The 26666-nt window shown below is 43.0% G+C and overlaps 1 protein-coding gene across 5 annotated transcripts; it reads left to right on the top strand.

Moving 5' to 3' along the window:
- The first annotated feature begins 499 nt into the window (after nt 1-499).
- Nucleotides 500-25408, top strand: fam193a (family with sequence similarity 193 member A). 5 transcript variants are annotated; one of them, XM_083978951.1, is made up of 24 exons: nt 500-913; nt 2614-2688; nt 4324-4566; nt 7222-7397; nt 7514-7681; nt 8103-8349; nt 8955-9079; nt 9256-9403; nt 9533-9607; nt 9706-9780; nt 9872-9984; nt 10782-11024; nt 12361-12523; nt 12734-12886; nt 13613-13891; nt 14244-14466; nt 15491-15850; nt 17690-17972; nt 18649-18835; nt 19389-19628; nt 19741-20734; nt 22620-22701; nt 24310-24411; nt 24987-25408. In XM_083978951.1, exons 1-23 carry the CDS (start codon nt 677-679, stop codon nt 24401-24403), a joined length of 4983 nt encoding a protein of 1660 aa, XP_083835077.1. In that variant the 5' UTR covers nt 500-676; the 3' UTR covers nt 24404-24411; nt 24987-25408. The 5 variants fall into 5 exon arrangements, with proteins under 5 accessions (XP_083835077.1, XP_083835080.1, XP_083835078.1 ...); XM_083978954.1 differs by having other exon boundaries at nt 12740-12886; nt 15491-15802; nt 24310-25408; XM_083978952.1 differs by having other exon boundaries at nt 12740-12886; nt 24310-25408.
- The last annotated feature ends 1258 nt before the right edge of the window (nt 25409-26666 follow it).

The raw sequence follows: 26666 nt of genomic DNA, 5'->3' as shown, positions 1-26666 counted from the left end.
CTTTGTAATGTTTTAATGCCTTTCGTGAAGCACTTTGAATGCAAAGTTTTTTCCCGGTCCGCCATGTTTTTGGTTATGGTCTTGGTGCATCTCTAACTCTATGAAGTCGGAAATCGGAGTTTTCAACAGGGACATTCCGAGTTCCGAGTTGCCTCGAACGCAGCATTAGCCAGCCCTCATCATTTGCTAGATGCGCTCTCCCCCTGCTGTTAAAGTACGGTGCTTGCACTTGTATGGCTAAAGTGTAGGAAAAAAGTCTGTTTGACAAATTTTTAGCGATCGAGTAAACATATATTACATTTAATAAGATGTCTTACATGCGGGGCAAGCATTCATCGCCATTCATCTACCCAACTAACGACAATTTCCCCCCGTGTGGCCGGTCACAGAGCGATATTCGACAACAAACTCCATTACCCATAAGCCCCCGCGGTTGTGAGACGCACACGTTCCAACGCAAGCTGAAGTCTGGCTGAGGCAGTAGTCCAGCTAGAGGCCATATTGGAATCTATGAAGTCGGCTTTGCACTTTGATGGAACTGAGTGTCTGTCGTTTTGGGAGTCTCTCTAAATCGCTATCCCCGGAGCCACAACCCGAGTGATTTGCGCCTGGCATTCCACCCGAGACCCTGCCAAGTCTGGACGGCAAGTTGTCTCGCTTTGTGTGTGTGGCAGAAATGAGTCCCACCGATGCTAAACGAGGGGCTAAACGCAGGAAGAACAAGCGGGGCGGTGGCAGTAGCTGCAGTGCTGCTGCTGTCTGCAACACCAGCGGTGGCAAGGCCGGGGTTGCCTCCACGGCCCTGGGCTGTGCGGGACCAGCAACAACACCTGCTGCCTCTGTCGTCAGCTTTTTAACACCTGGGAGCGCAGGCAACGGGAATATCGGGTCCATCACGGGCATAAACGGAGAGGTAAGCGGTGTCACACAATGTTAACCGGTGCATGTCAAAACTGGGGGAGGAGGGGGGGGATAGGAGGAGGAGGGGGTGCGGAGAGAGAGAGAGAGAGAGAGAGAGGGAGGGGGGGACGACTACTAGCTAGCAGCGTTATCAACGACACAAATCTGATCTGGGCCCGATACTGATGCGAGGAAAGCAGCGAGCTAACTAACCAATAACCCATACAACGTAGGTAGAAATGACCGTGGATCATCCTGCCAGATTATAAACCACATACGCCAGTAATGTAGTCAGTGTTACTATTATTATGTTGTAACAAATCGTCGTAAACATAAGGCTGTTTTCAACCCGGACCCATCATCATTAGCCTAAAGTAAGGTACAGTATCTTAGCTGGATCGCCTAGTTACCTACAACTTTAACACACCACGAAGCACATTTATTTTATTTTATTATTATTTTTTTAAGCTAATATTTATCCAGATCCATGAAGATTACATTTGCCATAGCTACATTATTCGCTTATTAGGACTGTTACGTTAAAAACACACAGTTACTTGGCTTATAGGCTGCTGCTGCTACTGCTGCTGGTGCTGGTGCTGGTGTTGGTAGACAGATAAACACTAACTAATGCTGCTAGCTAATGCTAACAGTTCAGGGTACTAACAACTCCACCTTGGCCGGGCCTCGATGTGTGTGTATGTGTGTTTTTTTTTTTTTTACAAGCTGATCTTTCACTTTCTGTTATTTATGAAGGTTTAATAGCTTATAGCGTGATCATTTATGATAGAGAAGATGAACAAAAATGTGACAAACTTCACCTAGCCACGTTAGCTTGGTTATACACCAGAAGTTGGCAATAATGCAACAACAGCACATTATTAACACTGTTAAAAATGATCAGTCTTCTTTTTAAGGGTTGTTAAAATCATAAACAAAGCCTATATATTGTGTAGTGTTCCTGTGGTGGTGAAATTAGTCCTTGTTAATATTCTGTAAATGTAATAATGTAACTTAACCACTTCTTGTATTTGCTCCTAGGATGTTGTGACCTCTCTCCACCAAGACAGATCTTTCACATCACAAGAATTAGTCACCCTTATTCATAAGAAAATTATTCACTCAGAAATGCTGCTTAAAGTTGGTATGTCACACTGACACCAAACTGTAAGATGTCTGTTTACCTACATTAATGCAGATGTTTGTCTCTTCAGGGCATTCATTTGATGTAGTTTTGTCTCAGCTGTTCACTTACTTGTGAATTTGTATATCATTTTAGGAACTGAATGACCATTTTAACGCTGATTACCAAAAAATGTACATATATAATAAGATATAAACTGGTTGCATGGCTGGATGCCACTAGGGGCAGGTGGGAAAGTGTTCCACTGTTATTGGGGGAATTGACTCAAATCCGCCGTGAGTCACACACACACACACACACACACACACAGCGTTTGCATAGTAGCCTACCTGTCTGCTAACGTAGGAATATCCAGGCCTGGCTGTACTGCTTATCAGTTTTCTGCCTTGCATGTGCACCACACACTCACACACTCACACATCAACACATGCAGTACCCTTAGTTCACACGCTCACCATCCCAAACTACTTTCCTTGTATTAACTTTTCAGCAGATGTAATAAATCCAGCATAATGGGCGTAAAGTGGTCAGTTCTTTGTAACCATTGCGTTGTGTTTTTTGTCCCTCAGGTCAACGTGAACAACAGCGTTACACCACAGTTTACAGAAGGACCAGTGAACGCTGACTTCTCCGGAGTCCTACAGGTACATTTATACTGATTCCATGAGAAAGCCACTGTAAAAGTGTACTTCTTAAGTTGTGCTTCTATTGCCAGACAATTAACATGATGACACTAAAGATACCAAAAGCTTAGGTGCACTAGGAGAAGCATCATACAGAATATATCTTTACTTAGCTTTAAATCATTTCATTGCTTCCTATCACAGGATTTTGTCCAGTACTATGACACGATTTTCACAGATATCCAGCAAATTAAATTCTGTGGATATCCAAAACAAAGTTGTGTGTTTGGCCACAGCAGAATATCAAGATGCTGCAGCATTTGTGTACGACTGTGCTACATATCTGGAGCAGTGAATCGCAGCTTTCAGTGATCAATTACACCACTAATTTCGGTGTTGGCTGCACTTTTTGTTTTCCTTGCAGCAGTGTTACAGTGTTGGGCACTCAGAAACAGCTGTCCTTTAGCATTCAACCCCAAGCAAACACGTGCCTCAAGGGGGTAAATTTGACATAAACAAAACTTTATACGATTGCTTTGATTCTGGACAGGGAACGTAATGGATTAATATATTTAGGTATAGACAGGAATAGTTAACCTGGAAACCACAGCCTCTGGAGGATTGCTGATGATATTGTATTTAAATATGACCTTTTCCCGCTAATATGTGTCATAATGTAAGGTTACATGATACATGAACCATAATGTTTTTTTCCCCCAAAATTATAATATCACAGATCTTAAGATAAGAACAGAAGTACTATCATATCCATAAGTGAGCATGTTCAGATACGTCGTCATGTTTACATACGATACAGTTAGTAAATAGGCTTTAACTACATTTGTGTGTGTATTTTTGAGAAAAACCTTGTGCTAAACAAATAATGATCAAGTAATTCACCTCAGGATTTTTCAGAATATACATGTAGCTACCTTATGTTTTGTTGTTGTTGAAATATGATGGTTGCTGCACTGCTGAACTCTGGTTCACACGGGTGAGAAGGCTCATTGTCGCAGTAACCTGAAAGTATAAATGTATTAAACGTTGTCAGGTGCTGCTCTTGTGGTATCTGTCACTGGGTCATTAATTACTACTGCTGGAGTGGATGGATTTGAGAAAAACCAACCACAACCACAGATTCAGCATCTACTGACACACCTGTAAAATGTTGCTGAAATGGCTGAAAAATCAACCCTTTTAAAAACAAAAAACAAATAAACATATTGCTCATTGATGCACAGTCAGTCAGTACGGCCGTCATAAATTGAAATGTCTAGCTGCTAATCGTGTTTGGGCCGCTCTGTGGTTCGCTCACTGAAAGGTCTGTGTGCATTAGGAGACGTGTGGAGCGCAATAAGGTGGTTTAGACGTTCAGAGGTCCCCGATTGTTAAGGGCTTCAAATAACGGTGTGATCTGGCTCAATATACAGTAGTGAAGCAGCTGTCAATCAAACCTAAATTCCTGTGAATGACAATAAACTGGGTAACTGACTCTAGAAGTTATATTGCCTTATAGACCTTTCTGTTATCCTTTCAAAATAAATTGTCAGGCCTTTTTTATGAACAGTAATCATATTGTAAATGTTAAGCTTATTGCATAGCTTATGGTGTTTCTTTTTCTCTCTCTGCTTTCCCCTGCTAACACATCCACCAAAGACCCCATTCACGTTTGGCTTGAACCAGCGGGCGCCCTACACGGCCGGCGATCGCTGCCTCTTATGCCGATGCGAGCGTAAAGACAGTGCGGTGCCTTCGGAGGCAGGGATCTCAGGCCAGAACGGTACAGCGCAGCCCGCCAAGACGCCCAGTGCCCTCCAGCTGCCTTTGTGGGTGTGCTCCGATTGCAGGCGCACGGTAGAGAAGGAGGACCGGCACACGGCGCTGGAGCAGTCATTGGGGGTAAGTCACCTGGGTATAAAGCATTTAGAAACTCTTTAATAGGAGTGTGTGAGGAAGTGTTTGTGGCTGCAGTGAAAGGATTGTAAATCCTCTGCTTCTCTGCATGATTACTGATGCTACATATCTGAAGTTTAACTCAGACAGCTGTGGCTGTTTGGTCTGCCAGTGGATGGTGTAACTCTTCTGTTCTCTTGGCACCTCTCGTCCTCTTGCCAGGAAGGTTAAAACAGATGCAGCAGTCACATGCGGCAGCTGTTGCTGTGCAAAGAATGCAATAAAGGACGTCATCAAATTAGATTTTTCAACTTGGCGTCATCATGTTGAACTTAGATCATGGTATCTAGGTTAAATATGCAAATGCTGTCAAGTTCAGAGAACAAGGAACACCGCTGCAGATCAGACACCTTCAATGCAATCTGACACAAATCCATTCAGAAATCCATGCTTCCCATTTAATACTTGGAGGATTTCCTTCACCTTTGCTGTATAGATACCATTAACTTATAAGGTTAGTACATCAGCATAGAACAATCTTTCTTCTTTTTATGTTGGGCAGCCCGTCATATGTGCTCAGCTGTGTCTCTGTAGCGACAGCACTAATTTAGCAGCGGAAAAATCTCGTGATTCAGCGCAGCGGTTTTTTTTTTAACGTGGAATACAAAGTCACTTCTATTCCTCGGATTGTGCTTAAGGGTGTGATTATTGGTCGTAATTGATAGGGGTATTTATAATGAATGATCTTTCACTTTTGTTTCCTTTTTATTGCAAATTGCTTCTTTTTTTTTTCTTTGTTTTTTAATACAATATCTGGTTTGTTGAACAGTGAAACGTAATGAGTAGGACAGGGAGTTATTTGTAGCAAGAATTGGTAATGTTCAAGCCCCAAAGCATTTCTCCCCCACTGGTTCAAAGTTGTAAAGCTAGCAATAAGATGTTATGTGCATTAGTTACAGGATTAACTCATTACTGTACAAATGCACACGTGCAAGTGAATACTTACAGAGCTTTTCAAAGTGCAGGAGAGTGAGCCTCCCCTCAGGGAATATAAAGACAGCCGAATCCCCGCCCCGCTCTACTAAATGCCTTCATACGTCTTTTTAAAACAATGTCTTTTGAACACGCAAAATTTCATATGATATATTGAAAGATGCCAAACGAAATCTTCAATGTGCACCAGTCTTCTCTCATGTTATGGTCTCCAATCGTGCATATATCTCTTTCATCCGTGCATCCATCCATCGGCTGCTTATCTGAAAAGGATTTTATTACCCTGATTGGGGGGGCAAGGACAGGCTGGTTGCCCTGTAGACAACTTTATAAAGAAGTGACTGTACAAATCACACGTGTCACAAAGAATACTCCTGTATTTTGTTCCACTGAACTCATCTAAACATCTAAAGCGTATTCTCAGCTCACTCTGCTTTTGTGCGTAACAGTGTGTTAGGTGTTGTGCACTGCTCTGCACCGGGGTGTGTCACTCTCTTGTTAATGTGCCCTTCAAATAACAAACAGTGAATAAATAACTAATAAAATACCTGCCGCACTGACGAGTCAATCACTTTCAAGATAGCTGGTTTGCTAACAACGTGCACGATCACACCTCAATTTGAGATCCACGCTCCCATGTTGCTATTAAAACAGCGTAGGCTGTGGATGTGTAAATGACAACCGTGTAGGCGTGAAACCGGCAAAAGCGTTAACACCTGGTGTAAGATAGAGCTGTGCTTCTTTGATGTGCACCGGTGCTCGATGTGAGGATGCACTGTAGAAGGAAATGTAGATAATTGTACTTCTTCCATTTTTTCTTGACTCTTGTCTCATTGTAGGTTCTAAAAATCAATCCATGTCGTTGCCACACGCATATCTGAGCTAACCAGATGTTTACAGCTGTTTTTGCTAGTTTATTCTTCCCCTCACTTTGTAAACTAAAGTAGCATAATTCAAATCCTGTTTTCAGACATCAAGTCGCTGTAAAATGTTAGGCTACCTTCCCAAGCTCGCTCACATCTTACGGATTGTGCTTTATATTTAGCCTTGTTGAATCTATGGGGGGTTTACGTTTCCTCAATAGTGGGCGTGTGATGTTTTACTGTTGAGCTTGGGTTTGGTTTCCTCCTAAATGTATTGTTCCATTGCATCCTCATTCACAAAGTGGGAGGGCACCGTGCTGCTGACTCACAATATCATGGCACTGTAGTAAACAAGGCCAAACCACTTGAAATCCTTCACGGTGATGCAGCTGCAGAAAGTTTGCATTAACAGACAAATGGCACATAATTATAGCATAGGTCTAGAAAGTAGCCTAGAAATAATTAGAAACCACTGGCTCTGTTTTTGAGTCATTGAGGTTAGCAAAGTCTCTTAATGCTGACTCTGGTAAATAAACCTGACATTTTTCAATATGTAGATTAAAAAAAGATGTCGAACCTTATTTACAGTACAGTATATGCTCTATTTTTGGTTTTCTGTACCTTCCTGTTGACATGGCCAGTGTCAGTGTGCTAGTCATATGGTTGCAGCGTGTTATAAAAAACACAGCATGGCCATTTATAAGTCTTTTTTTTTTTTTCTTTTTAAAAGCTTTGCTCACTTGCATCTTGAGCAAACTGAAGATTGTTTTGTATCTCAGACTGCTGTTTTTGCTATTTCACACAGAACCAGGACTTCCTTTTGCACATGCCTGTGGGTAATGGAAACCTGGGCCAGGAGGCAGCCACAGTGGACAGACTGACCGCTGCTGCGCCTACACTACCCATGCTCCCTGCCCCAGACCTTACCGCACCGATGCCTGCTGATACAGTGTGCAGCTGTGAAGCCTGCAACGAGAGACGGTCAGTTCAGATCGATCATCCCCTGAATGCGAATCCAGATTCAGTTGCATTTGTTTCATTCTTTTGCATGTGTGTGTGTCAGTGAAATCTTCATGAATCTGTATCCGCACCTACAGGGAGATCTCTGCTGAGTCAGAGAGGGAGTCACAGCAGCTGCAGAACCACTGGTCGGAGGTCCGCTACCTGGTGCGCTGCATCTACCGCCAGACAGGAACACCACTAGCAGATGACCACGACCAGCCCCTAGAGAGAGACAAGGAGGGCATGAAGGAGCTGGTGGACAGGTATGAAGACAAACACAGCTCTGCTTCATATTTTTTTTTAAAGGGTATGTGTCCACTAGGGGTCTCTCCTGAACTGCACAAGTCTCTGTGGATGGAAGAAACCAGCCTCTGTGAAAGCAATCAGAAACCTGTGATGTCAACAAACTGACACTACTGCTTTCTCTACTGTTATTGTTCAGCCTCATAAAAGGGACTCTTTACTTCCTTAATATGACGTTTCCTGTTGAAGCGACATGTTTCACGGTCATTCCGTGACTCATTGACGGGAACATTTTATACTGTAGACAATGGGGGATAGAAAAGCAATAAAACCTGTTTCACGCCGTAGGAACATCAGGGGACATTTCTGAAAGTTTTCTCGGTTGGACTTTTTAAAAATGTACACTCACTTACACAGGATTGCTTTATTCTCTACCTGTAGGCTCTGTGAGAAAGACCCCTATCAGCTCTATCAGCGGTTGGAGCAGCAGGCTCGTGAATACGTCTTGGAAATGAAGGTGCGGCTACTGAAGCACCTCTCTGCAGGCTCCAAGACTGCGGGACAATCGGGGAGCGTGGCTGCAGCCCAGGGTCCTCCTCAGGCCCACCAGTTCATCTCCCTGCTGCTGGAGGAGTACAGTGCCCTCTGCCAAGCTGCACGCACCATCAGCAGCTTCCTACTCACTCTGGTCAGTCTGTCCTCCAGAGATGACTGTTTCAGTTGTCCTGTAGGTGGCATCAAACGCTCACTTTTTTTTCTCTCCTCTGCCCTCTTAAAGGGATAGTTTAACATTTTTGGCAAATTGTCCCATTCCCATAATCCCTATAGTCTTAGCAGTAGGTTTGTTACCTTTAATTGTCAGTGCAAGCTATTTTTAGAACGGCGGAGCAGAGCCGCAAGCTGCTCAGAGCTACGCCACGGAGGCTAATGGGATTTCTTGGTTTCCCTCATCAAACTCATCAAATAAACAATCCAACAACTCCAAAACGCTCTGGTGGACAAGTTGTGATCTGCACCTTCACCACGCTATGAGATAGACAGAGTTGTTTTCGAGGTAAATTCATGCAAAACCGCTGATGTGCGTTCCCGTCGGGTGCAGTTTTTCAGCAAGCAGCCTCTGCATTTGCCTCGAAAACAACTCTGTCTCGTAACGTTCTGTTATTATCTCATAGCGTGGTGATGAATGAAACTGAACCATAACTGTCACATATATTACCATGAGATATCCATTACATTCGTAGCCTTTGTTACTGTCATTGTCATGACTGTAATCCAAACCTTTCTGCCCCTCAGGAGAATGAGCACCTTCAGAAATTCCAGGTGACGTGGGAGCTGCACAACAAGCACCTTTTTGAGAATCTGGTGTTCTCGGAGCCGATCTTGCACAGCAGTTTACCTGCACTGGTTGCACAGCTGAAGTAAGACATTTTTGTTAAAGGAAATATACCATTTACTTTGACTGAGACATTCATCATCGGGATTTCTGTGCCACTTTAGACCCACGTTGAACTTAAACTAATCCTTTCCTGCCCTATTCAGCAATGTCTACTGTATTTTTGTCTTATTTCCAATCCCCACTTCTTTTCTGTTACAGACATGGCACAGCTTCCCATGATTCATACAATGAAGACATGTATAGGACCTTGTTAGAGAGCTATCAGCAGCTACAGCAGGAGATGGCGTCTGTGGCTGCTGAATGGCAGGAGTGTGAGAAGAGGATTGATGACTACGTAGACGAACAGGTACACAGCATTCATAAATAGATGCATTTGTTACAGAGAATAATGTCGCCTTTGTTTTTTTTGTTTTTTAAATGTGGTTCTTGATCTAGATGCATCAGTTTACGCTACATGACTGTCACTGTTTTGCAGCTGCTTTTTAAGGTGGAAGGTCAGAGTCTCACCAACCAAAGAACAGAGCCACACAAGTCCTTGATAAGCAAAAACGTAAGAGATTTTAAGATCGTATCTAGATCCAGTCAGACAGTTTTTCTATTTATAATTTTTAGAAGCCAACGTTTCCTTCATTATCTGCTCATTTTCAGACTTTGAAGACTAAGCAGCGAATGCTGAAGGAAGACTGGGAGTTCTTTAAACAGAGGAGATTTATAGAGGAACAGGTACACCACAAGAAAATACAGATTCGATGGCTGACTTCAATGTGCATGTCTCTGCTCCGGAGCAGCTTTTTTATTTTTGTTCTATTTATAGTTACCCAACAGTAAGAAGTCGCCCAGCGGAGACAACAACTTCACAGACACTATGAGGATGCTCTCATCTCGTCTGAGTATCCCAGACTGTCCAAACTGCAATTATCGTAGACGGTGAGTTTTGAGGATTAGCTGTTGTGTTATTATCTGGCCTGGGATCAGCTGTTGTTCACACCGAGACCTTTTTAGAGGAAGTGGTCTGGAGCTAACAGGATCTGAGCTGAATCTGATACAGCTACAGGGCAGACTCTGCATGTATGACCTAATAGCTCCCAGAGCCAGGTGCTCTTTACAGGCCGGGGAGACAATCAGTAATTGGTAGCTGCTGGTCTAAGAATGAATCACCGTCTGAAGCAACAAAGTAGAGAAGTATGAGAAGGAGAGATACATAAAAATTACATTGTGACATGAAACTGAAAAAAGAAAGAAACAAAAACATTGATATTTGATATCGGCTTTACTTACAAATGAGAAGAAACTCTTTTTTCTCTTTTTTTTTTTTATTGTAATGAATATTTTGTGTCAAATGTTTTTCAGTTTTTGAAAGATCTCACCCCCCACCTGTGAGTTGACAGGAAACTGACACCGCTTAAAAAAATACATGTTAGTGTTTTTAACTAACGTGTGGGATGATACTGTGAACCAGGTGTTGGTGTACGACAAGCATTGTTGCATCTGTGATTCAAATTAAAATGAACTAACTCCGCCCCCTTTTTATTCCCAGCATTTCTGACTTGGCAATTACGCTATTGTTCTCTCCATATAATTGTATTAACAAAATAAAAAGTAACGCGTTGAAATGTGAATGAATGAGAGTTTATAAAGTGTGAATTTCAATACTACTAATTGACGCATCGCTGTGACGATTGTCAATATTAATGCTTGTCCTCATCGTCCACCCCAACCAACAGGTGCACGTGTGATGATTGCAGTCTCTCGCACATCTTGACCTGTGGCATCATGGACTCTCCCATCGCGGAGGACCTCCACATCAAGCTGCCTCTGCAGGGGGAACCTCCGCGGGACTACCTGGCGGAGGTTCACCCTCCCAGCCTCTCCTCCGGCAGCTCAGCATCTGGCTCCAACTCCAGCTCTCCCATCACCATTCAGCAACATCCCAGGCTCATTCTTCCTGAAGGGGATACCAACACTTTGTAAGTCGGCCGGTCACAATCACAAACTCTTTCAGCCACAGCTTAGTATCCTGTATATCATGTTGGTTGCATCTAGGCTCGTCACGATACCAGAGTTTCAGTAGTTGATACCTGTACTATACTGGTGAATTTCCTTGATTCTCGACACTCATTCGATACCACAATAAAAAATAAAAAAAAACCATGTACTTCTACATTTTCTACTTGATCAAAACAACAGTTTCACATCAAACTTTCTTGTATTTAATCTCCACTGTGCTTCAACAATTGCACAGGATTTAAAGAGCAGGCAGCAACATGAAGTAAGAACATTGTTAAAATGGTAAAAGAGAGGGTATCGAATAATTTATTAGAGGATTACATGATAAAAGGACAAGGACAACGTGTTTGGCTCTTCGTCAGGTCAGTCAATTAAAGCAGTTGCTTTCAGGTGTTCTTCATATGGTTTTCCAAGATCCACCCTCTTGGAAAACCATATGAAGAAAACCTGAAAGCAACTGCTCTAGGATGAAAGGGGGCAAACCTGAAGGTGACGGGCACATGCTCCGACTTTAAGTTGCCTCACTGTGCGATAAGACGGTGGAAAAATTTGACAACCATTCATAAATACAAACAATGACATATATTATTTGATAGCCCAAATAAATACATAATCACATAAATATACTCAGTGGGAACACCATTCGTAGTCGAAAATTCATCATTATGAGGAAATAGAGTAAAAACAACACCAAACCATTATCCAACATCACATAATTACATCATCAATAGACACAGAAAAACATTAAAATCCTGCTTCAAGCTTTTGTGAGGGTGACTAAAGAAAAAGTCTAATATCGTACTCCTAATATGACTTAACACAAAGCCATGGAGTCGTTACTGTGTCCTTCAATTAGTTAAACAACAGAACTGTTGGCTTCATTTCTTAACTTTCAGGGTCTTTTCACAGATGTGAAAATGCATTTCATTCTCCAGCCAGCACGGTTTCGCGTTTACGCCGCACCACTGTCAGAGCGCCATGTTTCCATGACGACTGAGAAAGAATAGATCCGTGAGAAAGACGCGTAGCACGTTATGTTCACATGAGCGTACACCAGGCATGAGGTCCGGTCGCGTTCACATAACACGCGGACCGCGAGTTCGAAGTTGTATATCCGGTACTTACAATACCGAACAAAAGCAGGTATTGATGTATTTCTTCGCTTGTTGGCATCAACTTGGTTGCGAATATCGGTTCTCATGACGACCCTGGTTGCATCTAATAAGTGTCTCTGCTGAAAAACAGTAATTTCCCCCCATAACTTCCCCCTAACTACTCATTTCCCTCCTCTTCCAGTATAAGCGATGATGACGAAGTGCCTCCATTGTCCAGTAAATTTGGGGACATCTACCCTATGACTGGTTATGAGGAGAACAACGTTGTGACCGCTGCCGTGAATGGTCTCCACGGCGACATTAACATTAACGGGGAAGGGGAAAACGTGGCACTAAAGGCAGGGGTAAGTTCTGTGCTGTCATGATGCTGTGAAGTAAAATTAGTCGTGAATTTCCCGGCAGGGTTTCTGGATGACGAGACCAATATTCATTATGAGTGGGTTACCGGCAATTCGGGAAATGTATTTTGTGTGTGTGTGTATCATTTGCTTATTCATGGTTCATTGTGATTGTAATTCACTGCATTTCCTAATTCTCTGTTTTACACACTCTAGTCTCAGTCTCCGCACATTACCAGCAGCAGTAGTTCATCTGAGGGGGACGAGGAGGAAGCTGATGGTGAGGTCAGCGGGGAGCCCCCAGGGCAGCAAGAGGAACTTTCCTCAGGAAAGACCAACAGTCCTCCACCCGCTTACAACCACCAACAGGTAATCGCACACTGTCTTTGTCATCGTTTTCCGGGAATGTTGTGAATGAAAAAGTTGCACACACACACACACACACACAGATGGTACTTACCAAGTCATATTTTTCCTGGTCCTGATCAGAGTGGTTTCGTATTACAAACTAGTAGTGAAACCTGCTGAGTACAGAAAGCTGCTGGTAGATGTCTCCCCAGGGTCATTATCTTTATTGTATTTGGTAACACTTTATAATAAGTACACACTATTAAGCATTAGTTAAGCATTCAATACTGGATTCATCATTTATAACACATGAATACTCATTAGTATGTAGTTTATAAACACAGTTAAAAATGTTTTACTCATCATTGATAAGCACTAGCTGTATTTATAAACTACATACTAATGAGTATTCATGCGTTATAAATAAAGAATTCAGTATTTATAAATGCTTAACTAATGCTTAATAAAGTTTTACCTATTTTTAATGGAAATTAATGAAAAAGTGAACAAATCCTCAAATTGAAGAAGCTGGAGAATATTTTGGCATTTTCTGATGATCGACTGAAAATAAAAGCCATGACAAGTTCGATCAACTAAAGGCTTTACATACTTAACAGCATAAATGAGAGATATATATATATATTTTTCATACATGCTGGGGGTGTTATTATCTCACATTAGGGAACGCAGCACACACTTCAGAGTGAAAGCAGACGACATGTTGTGAATGTGTGTCACCACCCTCAGGTAGAGCAGGTCCAGCATGCCTGCGAGTGCCACGTATGCAACCAGGACCCCGGCTCCTCCACCCTGGGCCTCGCCACATGCCTGCCCCCCAGCCGGCTCCACGCCGCGCCTCCCCCCGCCGTCGGACACCAGTTCTTCACAGACAGCAAGGCTCCCCCCGCCCACCCCGCCCTCCACCTCTACCCCCACATCCACGGCCACCTGCCCCTACACAACTTCTCCCGGCCCCTACTGCACCCCACACTCTACCCACCCAGTTCTCCTCTCACACACAGCAAGGTGAGAACGACACCCACGAGGCATAGACAACGTAATAGATTACTTTCTTTTTTTTAACATTGTGTAAAATTGGAGATGTCTCTTTAAGGGAAAATGTATTCATTTCCTTTTCACTGGGTTTTTTTTTTTTTTTTTTTTTTTTTAAGGTTCCTGGAACAACGCTAAGCTTAGGTGTATGTAGTTTCACTTGTCACTTGTTTCACTGTCGTTTTCATTGTCTGCCACAAGGGGTCAGACTGAACCCAACCTGACACAAATGGAAAGGAAACCACAACTGAATTGTTCATCCCATAAAACCAAGCTTTGTTTTGTAACATCTTCCCTTTTTTCCCCCTCCTCCCCCACCCTAAAGCCTTTGCCCCCAAACCCAACATCAAACCACTCAGCAGCCAAGCAGCCAGCCTTTAGCCCATCACTACCTGAGCACGTTTACCAGAACTGCTTCGGCAGCGCAGGTGGAACGGGCGACTGGAACAGCTCGCTGCAGTGCCTCTCGCTCAAGTTTGAGAATCTGTGGGACGCTGCTGTGATGAAAAGCTGGAATCCATCTGTGCTGTTGCCTGAGTCCCTGCCAGGTGAGACGCTCGAAAGAGAAATAGGTTACCCCAAATTTCCACTGGAAACAAAAAAAGGAAGACAAAATTAAAAATCATCTGATAGCACACTAGGGATGTCATGATGATTACAAATTTTCTTGGTACAATCACGTTGTTACGATTATCACGATTATTATGCATTAATTAATTTCACAACACTATGAATGTGTAAAATCAAATATAGCCACAATATAATTACATTACTCATTGTTTACACAAAATATTTCAAGTATCTATTAATATATGACCAATTATTAACCCCCCAGGGGAAGTGTTTTAAAGGGACAACGAGGAGTTTCTATTCGGTTATAAAAAAGTTTCACGTTAATGTGGATGAATCTCCGCTACCCACACTTGTTAATGGGCCCATTTTCGATAAATATATCGTTCTGTCTCTATCGTTATTTTGTTATTATTAGTGGTGGCGGAGATGCTGGTCGAGCCAACCAGCGTTTTTTACTTTCGGTTTCGCAACGAGTCATGAGAATAACGCAACTGAATCGCCGTTTATGGTCGGAACTACGACGGTATGTGAACCTCTTTGAACCTCTGACTTTAATTCTTGATGAATGAAAACATGAGTCCGTCTTGCGCTGGTCAAAGAATTTCACGGTGCGCGCGGAGGCTCATAAATGTAGTGTGAAAACGCTTCGCTTTTCCAAAACTCCTCGTTGTCCCTTTAAACATTTGGTGAATTTGCTGAATATTTCAGTTTATTTTAATCGTTTTTTGTTTTGTTTTGTTTTGTTTTTTAAATACAAATGACACGCTAACATTTAAATTCCTACCATTTCAATGTTACGTTAGTTAAATGGACCAGTATCTGAGCATTTACCTTTTATTTTGGTGCACATCTGCTGATACGGTTCCGACATAATCTTTTTGGGAAGTGGCGGTATTTAGGAATCTTTATGATTAATTAATTGTCACGTTTAATACTGCAAGTCATCGTGACATCCCTGTAGCACACGCAGTGTCTCATATATCTGCTGTTAATCAACAGGTGACATGCTTGGACCACCCCTCGCCGACGTCCCTCTCCCTCCCACGTCATCCATCGGTCCCCAGGGGGAGCACCCCTCGCTGCCCACCCCTCTGCCCCCTCCCTCCTCCTCCTCGTCATTGTCGTCGTCCTCTTCGTCGTCGTCGTCGTCATCGTGCTCCTCTTCGGAAGCCAAAGAACAGAAGAAGAGCGGCGCCAAGAAGAAGTGTCTCTACAATTTCCAGGATGCCTTCATGGAGACCAACCGAGTAGTGATGGCCACCTCCGCCTCCACGTCCTCCGTGTCCTGCACTGCCACCACTGTCCAGTCAAGTAATAACCCACCCATCCACCTAGCATCTAAAAGACCCAACTCTTTAGGTAATATAGGAGGGTAGGAGCAGTGTTTAGGTTTGTATTTTATAGATGATGAGCCCTTTTCTTGACTAACCAGTGGCCCGCTTAGAGAGAGCAGAGTGATAACTGGGATGTGTTAAACCGACCAAGGGGAAAGTTTCACAAACTGCACCGTAAGAATGAATTTTCAGGTCGTGACAGTGCAGATTTTTGGTTACATCATCAGAGTAATCATTAAAATTTGCAGTGGGTTTTTTTTTAATTCAGAAAAAAGGGTGAAGTCCACACACTGTTAAAGCTCCTCAAGTGTTTATAATAGGCTAGGGATCTACGTTAGATGGCCAATATACACATCAATTAAATCCATTTGATCCAACAAGTACACAAAATTACAGCCTCGGATTGTATTGTAACTTACTGTACTATTACTATTAATATTACTATTGTAATATTAACAAATTGCCATTTAAACTCTTTAAAAACCCAAACAACCAAAAACAACCTTGAACAAATACTGAATGAAATGATACATAGTGAGCTCACTTTAACTACCGTTCACAAGAAATTCACAGCAAGTTAAACACAGAAGTATGTGGCGACAGTGGCGTCAAAAGAGGAAGACAGCACCGTCACTCGTGGTGGACTTGCTTAAAGGTCAAAGTGAAATATTAATTTTATGCAATGAAATGTTAATAGTCTTTTTTTTTTTTTGCTAAATTTGAATTTGGATAAAATAACATGTGAATCAATGGAAACTATGTCTAAAGACTCACGCCCCCCCGCAGCAGCAGCACCACCACCACCCACATAGCGCTGCTTGAAGACGTCCCTCCAGTTACAACATGTAACGCCCCCTGCTTACCTTAGCACGCAAGCAATTTAGGCTAAAAGTAGAAGCTAGTTAATGTCACTCAGGAACACTGTTGAATAATAATGAATAAAACTAATACAAGTGAAAATCACAGTGACTGCTGCTTAGAAATAAAAAAAAGTTTTAAATTCAAACTTTAACTTAAAGGGATAGTTCAACATTTTGGCAAATTGGCCCATTGCCATAATTGCTATAGTCACAGCAGTAGGTTCGTTACCTTTAATTGTAGGTGTAAGCTATTTTTAGTACAGCGGACCGCAGCAGCAGGCTGCTCAGAGCTACGCTATGGAGGCTAAGGGAATTTCTTGGTTTCCCTCATCAAACTCATCAAATACAAAATCCCAAAACTCCACAGCGCTTTTGTAGACAAGTTGTGACCTGCACAATCACCACGCTATGAGATAATGACGGAACGATACGAAACGGAGCCGTTTTCGAGGTAAATTCATACAAAACCGCTGATGCGCGTTGCGTTCAGGGACAGTTTTTCAGCAAGCAGTCTCCGTATTTACCCTGTATTTACCTCGAAAACGGCTCCGTTTCGTATCGTTCCGTCATTATCTCATAGCGTGGTGGTTGTGCAGGTCACAACTTGTCTGCAAAAGCGCTGTGGAGTTTTGGGATGTTGAATTTGATGAGTTTAATGAGGGAAACCAAGAAATCCCATTAGCCTCCATAGCGTAGCCCTGAGCAGCCTGCTGCTGCGCTCCGCCGTACTGAAAATAGCTTACACCTACAATTAAAGGTAATGAACCTACTGCTATGACTATAGCGATTATGGCAATGGGCCAATTTGCCAAAATGTTGAACTATCCCTTTAAATATTTTATTTGAAAAGTGTGAATCCCAGTTAATTATCTGCTATTACATGATGTCAGATTATACGTGACAATGTTTTGTAACAAAGATTTTTTTTTAATAGTTTTTTTGTTTTTTTTGGCTTAAGACAAACTAGACCAAGGTCTCATCCAGTGCATCTTTGTCTCCTCTAGATGATGTATTTCACAATCTAGGTAAAGAGGACCACCGGCAGCCCGCCCCAGTCGCCCCCAGAAACGGCTCCACAGGCTTGACCTCCCTCCCTCCGCTCTCGGGCCCCGCCCTGCCCCCAGCGCCCACCACGCACCTCCCCACCATGGGATCACAGCCCTTCCCAAAGATGGCCGCCCCCGCCCCAGACTTCGTAGAAGCCCACCAGGGTTTGTGTCTCCCGCCTGCAGAGCCTCCAGCCTCGTCGACAGACGGTCCCGTCAGTGCCCCGCCCAGCGTCTGCAGGTAGGTCGTCAATAATAGATAGATAGATAGATAGATAGATAGATAGATAGATAGATAGATAGATAGATAGATAGATAGATAGATAGATAGATAGATAGTTTTAGGACTATTCTTCCTGGGGTCCAGACACTCATATATGACAATCAAAACATAATACAATAACTTACAGAATTAGATAAATGACAAACAACAAAATAAAACAAAATAATAAGAATAAAAATATTTTATATATATATTTATATATATTTTAGATAGATAGATAGATAGATAGATAGATAGATAGATAGATAGATAGATAGATGTACTTTATTAATCCTGAGGGAAATTCAAATGTGCTCAACTGCTCTCATAGAACCAGTCAGACACAGCACAACAATAAAAACAGATTATAAATAGCTAAAAATCTAATAAATAATAACAAGAGTACATACACACTCCTCATCCTCCCCCCGCCTCCTCCTCCCACTCAGGGAGTTGTGCAGTCTAATGGCTCGAGGGACAAACGACTTTGCGTATCTTCTTGTTGAGCAGCACAGTGACCACAGTCTGTTGCTAATGAAATGAAATAGAACATAATATTAACATCTGGCTTACTGTTTTGAAAAGTTGATTTTTAGTGATACTAAGTATATAAGTATCTGCAGGACTCAGTTTTACAAATCATCGTGTCTTTCAGTGATCCTGACTGTGAGGGCCATCGCTGTGAGGGGAACGGGGCGTACGAGCACCAGCCGTATGACGGAGAGGAGAGTCAGGACGAGGACAGTTGTTCTGAGCACAGCTCCTCCACCTCCACCTCCACCAACCAGAAAGAAGGAAAGTACTGTGACTGCTGCTACTGCGAGTTCTTCGGGCACGGCGGGGTAAGACACCTGTATTTATCATCAGGGCTTTAGTTTAATTGCTAATAATTAATTGAGTTCCTTGTACAATTTTGCATTTCAGTTCTGTCTTTTTTCAAAAATCAAAAGAAGCTCCAGCACACTGTCTCACTCTCGATTATCATTTTATTAAAGCAACGTTTCGGTCGGTGTGACCTTCATCAGGCATATTGAAAAACATCTCAACATTACATATATACATATATATTCCCGGTGGGTGCGACTGACCAATCAGAAGAGTGGGGAGCTCAACTTTTTGATGAGCATCACCTGTCGGAGGGCAACGACACTCAGTTAACATACAGAACACATCACAGAGTCTTACATGATATGAAAAATATTTACGACATTTAAAAAAAAACTATAGTCTCAAGCGACAAAGATTGGAAGTGTGTAAATAGGGGCAACTGTGCCAATTATTTAAGGATTAAAAAAAAAAAGAGTCTAGTTTAGTATATCGACAGTTCTACAAGTTCTGTCTTTTTTTTTTTTGGATGTACTAACTGATTGCATGTTTGCCTGTTTCTAATGCCAGCCCCCAGCTGCTCCCACCAGTCGAAACTATGCAGAGATGCGGGAGAAGCTGCGGCTGCGTCTGACGAAACGTAAGGAGGAGCAGCCGAAACGGGAGGAGCAGCAGCCGGTGATAGAGCGAGACAGCGGGGTGGAGGACCACAGGCGGGTGGAGGACCTGTTGCAGTTCATCAACAGTGCCGACAGTAAACCGGCCTCCAGTTCTAAGGCAGCGAAACGGGCCAGGCACAAACAAAAGAAGGTGAACGTCTCGGTATACGTCGACGCTATATCCATTTAGTAGATTATACAGGTGTCTTTTATTGTGTTTAAGTTGCCGTAATGCTAAAAGTGTCCATCTCCTTGTGCTCCAGATGGAGGAGAAGGCCCGTCTGGAGGCAGAGGCCCGTGAAAGGGAGGAGCAGCTGCTGTTGGAGGAGCAGCAGCGGCGGCAGGAAGAGGAGGAGGCGGCGCTTCAAAAGGAACTGCTCCGGCTGCAGGAGCTGCAGCAACATCGCGCGGCCAAGAAGAAAAAGAAAGAGAAAGCAAAGGAAAACACCACACCCCCTCAAAACAACCCACAGCCCCTTAAACAGACAGCGCAGAACGTTCTAGATAACCTTCAGAATGGAAAATCGCAGCTGCTTCAAACCCTTATCCGCCTCCCCGACCAGAGGGAGGCGAGATTCGACCCCGTACCCCAGCCCATCATCACACAGCACAGCCCCAAACGCACCGCCACGGCCGCCGACAAGGGGCTTTCCGCTGAGACCAACCCCCCAAACTCTCCAGCCAACCTCCACAACGGCACTTCTACGCCGCACCTCGAGGTCAGTAACAGTAAAGTTAAGGCCAAACAGTCTGCTAAGGTGGCCACTTGTGAGGCTGCAATAAAGAAAACCCCCGAGGTGCCCAGGAGCTCAGACGTGACTGCAAAGCTCACTAACGGCACCGCCCTCGCCGCCCTCGCCACCATCACTACGACGACAGACACCAAAGCAACACAGATCAGGCCCGCCGAGGCTCCGGCTCCTCTCCCGGCAGCCGAGCCGAGGAGGGAGGACAGGAGTAACAACAGAAGTGCCAGTGGGAAAAGGCAGCAGCAGCAGCAGCAGCAACACCAACAACCACAGCAGCAGCAGCAACAACCACAGCAGCAGCAGCAGCAGCAGCAGCCCCCGACCCAAATAAAGGAGGACAGGAGAAGTCCACCTGTGTCAAACCCCTCCCCGTCTCCCCCTCCGGCCCCCCAGTGTGAGCAGCAGACCCAGCAGAACGGCAAACATCCCAGTGCAGAGTCCCCACAGCCCAAAGGCAAGACCAAGAAGAACAAGAAGAAGAAGGGGGACAAGATGAACACTTCAATAGGTTTGTATTCTTCTCAGCATTCACACACTGGTTCAACATCAGTAGTTTGGTCTAGGGATGGACCGATTATCGACATGGCAGATAATATCGGTATCGGCCGTTTTTTCACCGATAAAATAAATGTATTTTTTAAACGCACTCCTTCGGCTCTAATGTAGCCGTCTCTCTGGCTGATTTCATGAGTCTTGGCTGTATAGTCCGAGTCGGCAAGCAAGGAAACGTCACTTCCGGTCAGGGCCGTGGGGGAAAACAAACCGTTTTCCCCATACACACTCATGCAAAAAGGCGGTATTTTAAACCTTTGTCAAACGCTTGTCCGCTGTCATTTCTTGGTTTGAATCACTTGTATATGCTGTCAAAGGGCTATATATTAAAAAACTTATCATGATCGGGTCGATTGTTGTCCGCATATTTTTTAAAAAGTGGATCTTTCACAGTTGGTCTTCCCCCACAGCGTTGAGTCTAGGTGGGTGTTCCCTTGGTCGCCGGCTGTAGACACTTAAGATAAAGCTCTTTGTCAGTACATACAAGTGACTGAAAGTAAGACATGACAGCAAGAGACAAACACTTGCCGCGTTTTTACGATATAGATCCGGCCGGCGACCAAGGGAACACCCACCTAGACTCAACACTGTGGGGGAAGACCAACTGTGAAAGATCCACTTTTTAAAAAATATACGGACAACAATCGACCCGATCATGATAAGTTTTTTAATATATAGCCCTTTGACAGCATATACAAGTGATTCAAACCAAGAAATGACAGCGGACAAGCGTTTGACAAAGGTTTAAAATACCGCCTTTTTGCATGAGTGTGTATGGGGAAAACGGTTTGTTTTCCCCCACGGCCCTGACCGGAAGTGACGTTTCCTTGCTTGCCGACTCGGTCTATAGCAATCTCCCGCCCACTCAACCAAGATCTGTGTTGGAGTTTAAGTATTATTCTACGAAAATTAAAAGTCTTTTTTATCACAGATATTCACAGTGTACAAAAAAGAAACAGTTTACTGTATTCAGTCTAATCCCAGGTGTGTTATTCTAAATTCTGACACCAAAAAGTTCATTTTTTACTGCAAATGAATATCCTTCTAAATATCAGTTATGGGTTTCCTTGATTACTACCACTACTAATAATAAATAATAATAAATATTTTATTGAGTAGGGACAGTGCATATTAATGAACATTGGTATAAAATACTGTTGTAAATATGCCGGATTGTAGCCGAGTCGCTATTTTACGTCCGTAGTCCTAATAAATAAATAAATAAATAAAAATACAACTAACAGTACACCACAAGGAATAAAATCAATACAATAAATAAAATACAAATGGCGATATACTACGCAAACAGGAATGGCAAAACAGCAAATAAAATATAGAACACGGTACACAGAAAGGGCAAGACAATGATACAGCATCCAAACAGGGCAACAAGTGAACAATCAGTCAAGTCGCCCCTACTAATAATCAATATCGGTATCGTCCCTGAAAAAAACATATCGGTCGATCCCTAGTTTCATCTTTTATCTCACTCGTGTCCAGCTGTTTAACACCACGGATGTTACACCAGCATCTATTATTTCCTCACTTGTGTCTTGTTGTGTGGCCTTTGTGTTACAACCACTGCATAACAGCGTGGTTTGTCAATGTGTGCACGCTGCAAACTGCTGCTCCCACTTGCTCTCACTGCTTCAGGGGCAGGAAGTACGACAAGTTGCTTAATGTAGATTTTGTTTTCCTTCCTCACATACATGAGTGTTGGACGGCGGCCCTGCGCCTGTGACCGTTGTGTCAGCGCTGAGGCCGCAAACGAAAACCTGACGAAACGCGATGTAAACACTCGAGCCCTCATCATGTCTGTGTTTGATTTGTTTTTATTTTAGATGACGTATTCTTGCCCAAAGACATCGACCTGGACAGCACTGAAATGGACGAGACAGAGCGGGAGGTGGAATATTTCAAAAGGTATGCAAACCACTTTTCTTATTATATGGGGAAATTGTGAAATGTCGTCCATAAGCGACTTTGTGGAGCGTGTGACCATAGCTGGTGCTGTTGAGTAATGTTTTTTGTGTTTTTTTCTTCACAAACAGTCCCTGTTCTTGTTTGTGTTGCATACGTGTGACCTCAAAAGTACATGCAGAAGAACAGTTTCCTCAGTTGTTACACTCTGACTGCTACTGACAGACAGTTGGATAGTTATGAGACACGTGTGTGTGCCAGCAAAGTCGAGGGAGAAGTCGTCTCCTTGGAAACAAACATGGATATAAACAATGCATGTTTTGAAAGAGCAAAGCCGTTTTCTTTAAGGCACCGTGTAGGAAATAAATGTATTCATCATTTTTATGAGGCCTCAGGAATTTGCAAAAATGTAAACACCTATGTAACTATGTAAGATTTTTATTAGGTTGAAATGAGTCATTTATTAAACAGCTTCTGAGTAATTGTGATGGTTAAAGGGATAGTTCAACATTTTTGAAAATTGGCCCATCGCCATGATCCCCCTAGTAATAGCAGTAGGTTCGTTACCTTTAATTGTTGGTCCAAGCTGCTTTTAGATCGGGGGAGAAGAATACCGAGCGGCGCAGCTACACTACGGAGGCTAATGGAATTTCTTGGTTTTGCTCATCAAACTCAGCAAATACACAACCAAAAAACTCAAAAACGCTGTGGTGGACAAGTTGTGACCTGCACATTTACCACGCTATGAGATAATAGCGGAAAGTTGCGAGATGGAGTTGATTTAGAGGCAAAGTCGGACTTTACACTCTAGACGGCTGCTCGGCGGAGTGATTTCAAAAGCGCCTGTTTACTGCAGATACGTCCGTATACTACGGCACTGGCTGAGGTGCGCACACTGTGTCCCTCCGACCAGTGGTTCACTGAAGAAAGTAGTTCCGAGTATTTGCTTCACTTCTCTTAACTTTCCGCTATTATCTCATAGCGTGGTAAATGTGCAGGTCACAACTTGTCCACCACAGCGTTTTTGAGTTTTTTGGTTGTGTATTTGCTGAGTTTGATGAGCAAAACCAAGAAATTCCATTAGCCTCCGTAGTGTAGCTGCGCCGCTCGGTATTCTTCTCCCCCGATCTAAAAGCAGCTTGGACCAACAATTAAAGGTAACGAACCTACTGCTATTACTAGGGGGATCATGGCGATGGGCCAATTTTCAAAAATGTTGAACTATCCCTTTAAACGACTTGTTACGGGGAGAATGGAGGCTCTCTGCCTTTCACAGAAAACCAACCTTGCAATGTGTCCCAGATTTAGTCTCAGCAGCACCACAACACATATCTTGTAATCTCTTGTTTGTGACAGATAAGACTACACACACACATCCTAACACATATATGATAAATCACCGCTCCACAGATTGCCTTCTCGTTTGCTTCGTTGAAAACAAATGCACATGGAAGGGAGGAGGGTTAGCAAAACAGCAAAACAGCAAAAAGCAACCGGACTTGCATAGTCTGTCCCCTTTAAAACTCCACAGGGCCATCATCAGTATCTAAAGCTCAGGTAGTGTGGCAGCTCAGTGATTCTTTTTTTCTTTTCCTTCTTCTGTCTCCTCAGGTTTTGCTTGGATTCTGCTCGTCAGACGCGTCAACGACTTTCCATCAACTGGTCAAACTTCAGTTTGAAGAAAGCTACGTTTGCTGCACATTGAGGGTGTTAGTGAGTGACTGTCAGGACACAATCAGTACCTTAACAGCTATACCAACCCACACGTTCCCCACTCCCCCCTCCCCCACCCGCCGGCCCCCCGCCTCTCTCTCCCCCGCCCGCCCGCCCTTGTACCTCCACCCAACTGTTGTCCTCTCCCACAACTTCTCTCCTGCTGTGCCCAAATCACACCCACGCTGCCTTGCTTTGTTCTCGTCGCTGTGTGGTTCCAACACAGACCCATCTGGACCGATCCACCCGCAGAACTAAAAACAAAAACGAAATGAAATGACACAAAAAGAATCACAAAATGCTACTTTACATCTGATTAATTTTCCTTGCGTGCTTGTGTGCTTTTAGTCTGAGTTGGGCATTTCTCTTGACTGAATAAGCCATGGTCTGAAATTATTTTCTTATTCTGGCTTACCTGTAGTCAAAAGATGCTTACTATGTCTGGATGGTTTCCTTCCAAGAAAAAAAAGAAGAAAAGAGACAATGGAAACTACTTTAAAAAATGAGAAATGTAATGAATTAAAAGCTGTATTTGAGATATTGTGGCTTACTATCCCATTGTTTCCCGTTCCTAGCACGGCATCTCATCCACATGATTGACAAGGGAATGGGCTTGGTCAGCTGGTTTCCACTCCCTGATCCCCCCCCCCCCCCTCCCCCTCACCACCACCACCACCACCACCACCACCATCACCACCACCCTATTTCACAGAAAGGAGGAAGGCGTAATACTTGACAATGTTCTTTTTTGGTTTTTAAGTTCTGTTAACAAACTGTTGAGTAAAAGTGTACCAGTTACAGTTTTTGTTTTCTTGATTTTTGACCTGTAGCCAGCTTGTATCAGAATACTTTCAGAATGAAATTGAAAAAGAACAATACTCACACTATCAATCTGTTATAGAGTGTATATTGTATTAACACTGAAGCCAAACTGGCTACTTTTAACATATTGTTAAGTAATATTAAATCTTGTCTTTCTTTTTTGAAAGATGGAATACAGTAGTATGGCAGGATTATGTGTCTTGTGTCAAACCTTATTTCCTACATGCAGCAGAAATTAACAAAGCACATAGACACTTGAAAACTACACATACATTTAAACACATATTCACTTTCAAAACCAACACCTCTCTAATGTCTGCCCATGAAACGTACGGCTACAGGAAGGAGCTTGATTAACTTCGCATCGTAGCTGGGTTAAGGTCCAGGAGGCCCAGGGGCAAAGATTTGTTGATGGGCCAATACCCAACCCTACTATACACTTGTGTTTCCTTTATTTCACTTATATTTCATCAGGACTAAACACCACATAATAGCTGAAATAATTTGTAAATGAATTAATAGTAATGATGGTTTTGATTGAGCAATAGGTCATCTTGCAAGCAAAAATGCAAAGATGCAGCTTCTCAAGTGGGAATATTTTTATTTGTTGTGCTTCTGGGAACAATGACAAGTATTTTTCCATGTTTTCTGTTATTGATTTTTTTTTTTTTAAAGCCGTTTGCAGCCTTTAAATACACTTTCGATGTTTTAATAGTAGCTTGCACTTGGGGGATAATTGCAAGACAGTGTAGCTCAACTAAAACGGTGAAGGTATCCTGGCTGTCCAACTGTTACTAAAACTAAAACCAATCCACCCATCAGCTCCTCTTAAGTTCACACATAAACCCCCCAACACAGTGTAGAAATAATATATTTTCTGCTCTGAACCAGGCTGCTATCTTCTCTTCGTTCACAGCCTTTGTGCTAAGCTAACCTGCTGTTACCTTTGGTTTCATTTTCAACAGACAAATGTGGAAGCAGTATAAATCTTTACATCTAGCTAACTTTGTAAGCACACAAGTGTATGTGTGTATTCCCAAAAAAGCCTAAATGAGACACTCATCAAAGCCATTTCACTTCAACATGATCTTTCCTGTGTGACCAGACAATAACATGAAGCATTTCCACTGTGGCAGGAATTTTACCTTTTGTTGTTGTTGTCTGCGGCTGCACAAGGTTGCAGGGTGAGTCACACCCTCGGATATGTGTTCCTTATGGGAAATCCACTAATTGATAGTCATAATCAGTGTCGAGGGCTAGCGTAACTTGAGTCATGTAGATCCTGAGCTTGTTTCAGTTCTACGTTAGTAGGCCGCTACCACTTAGACTACTTAAGACATTTACATGTAGCTCTTATTTCATATATGTACATGAAACTCTAGGGAAAATTGAACTGAAGCAGTTATGAAATCAAGTACATTCCCTCAGGGTGA

This window comes from Trachurus trachurus (assembly GCF_905171665.1).
Source record: "Trachurus trachurus genome assembly, chromosome: 1".
Classification (NCBI taxonomy): domain Eukaryota; kingdom Metazoa; phylum Chordata; class Actinopteri; order Carangiformes; family Carangidae; genus Trachurus; species Trachurus trachurus.
This window is presented reverse-complemented; position numbering and strand designations above follow the sequence as displayed.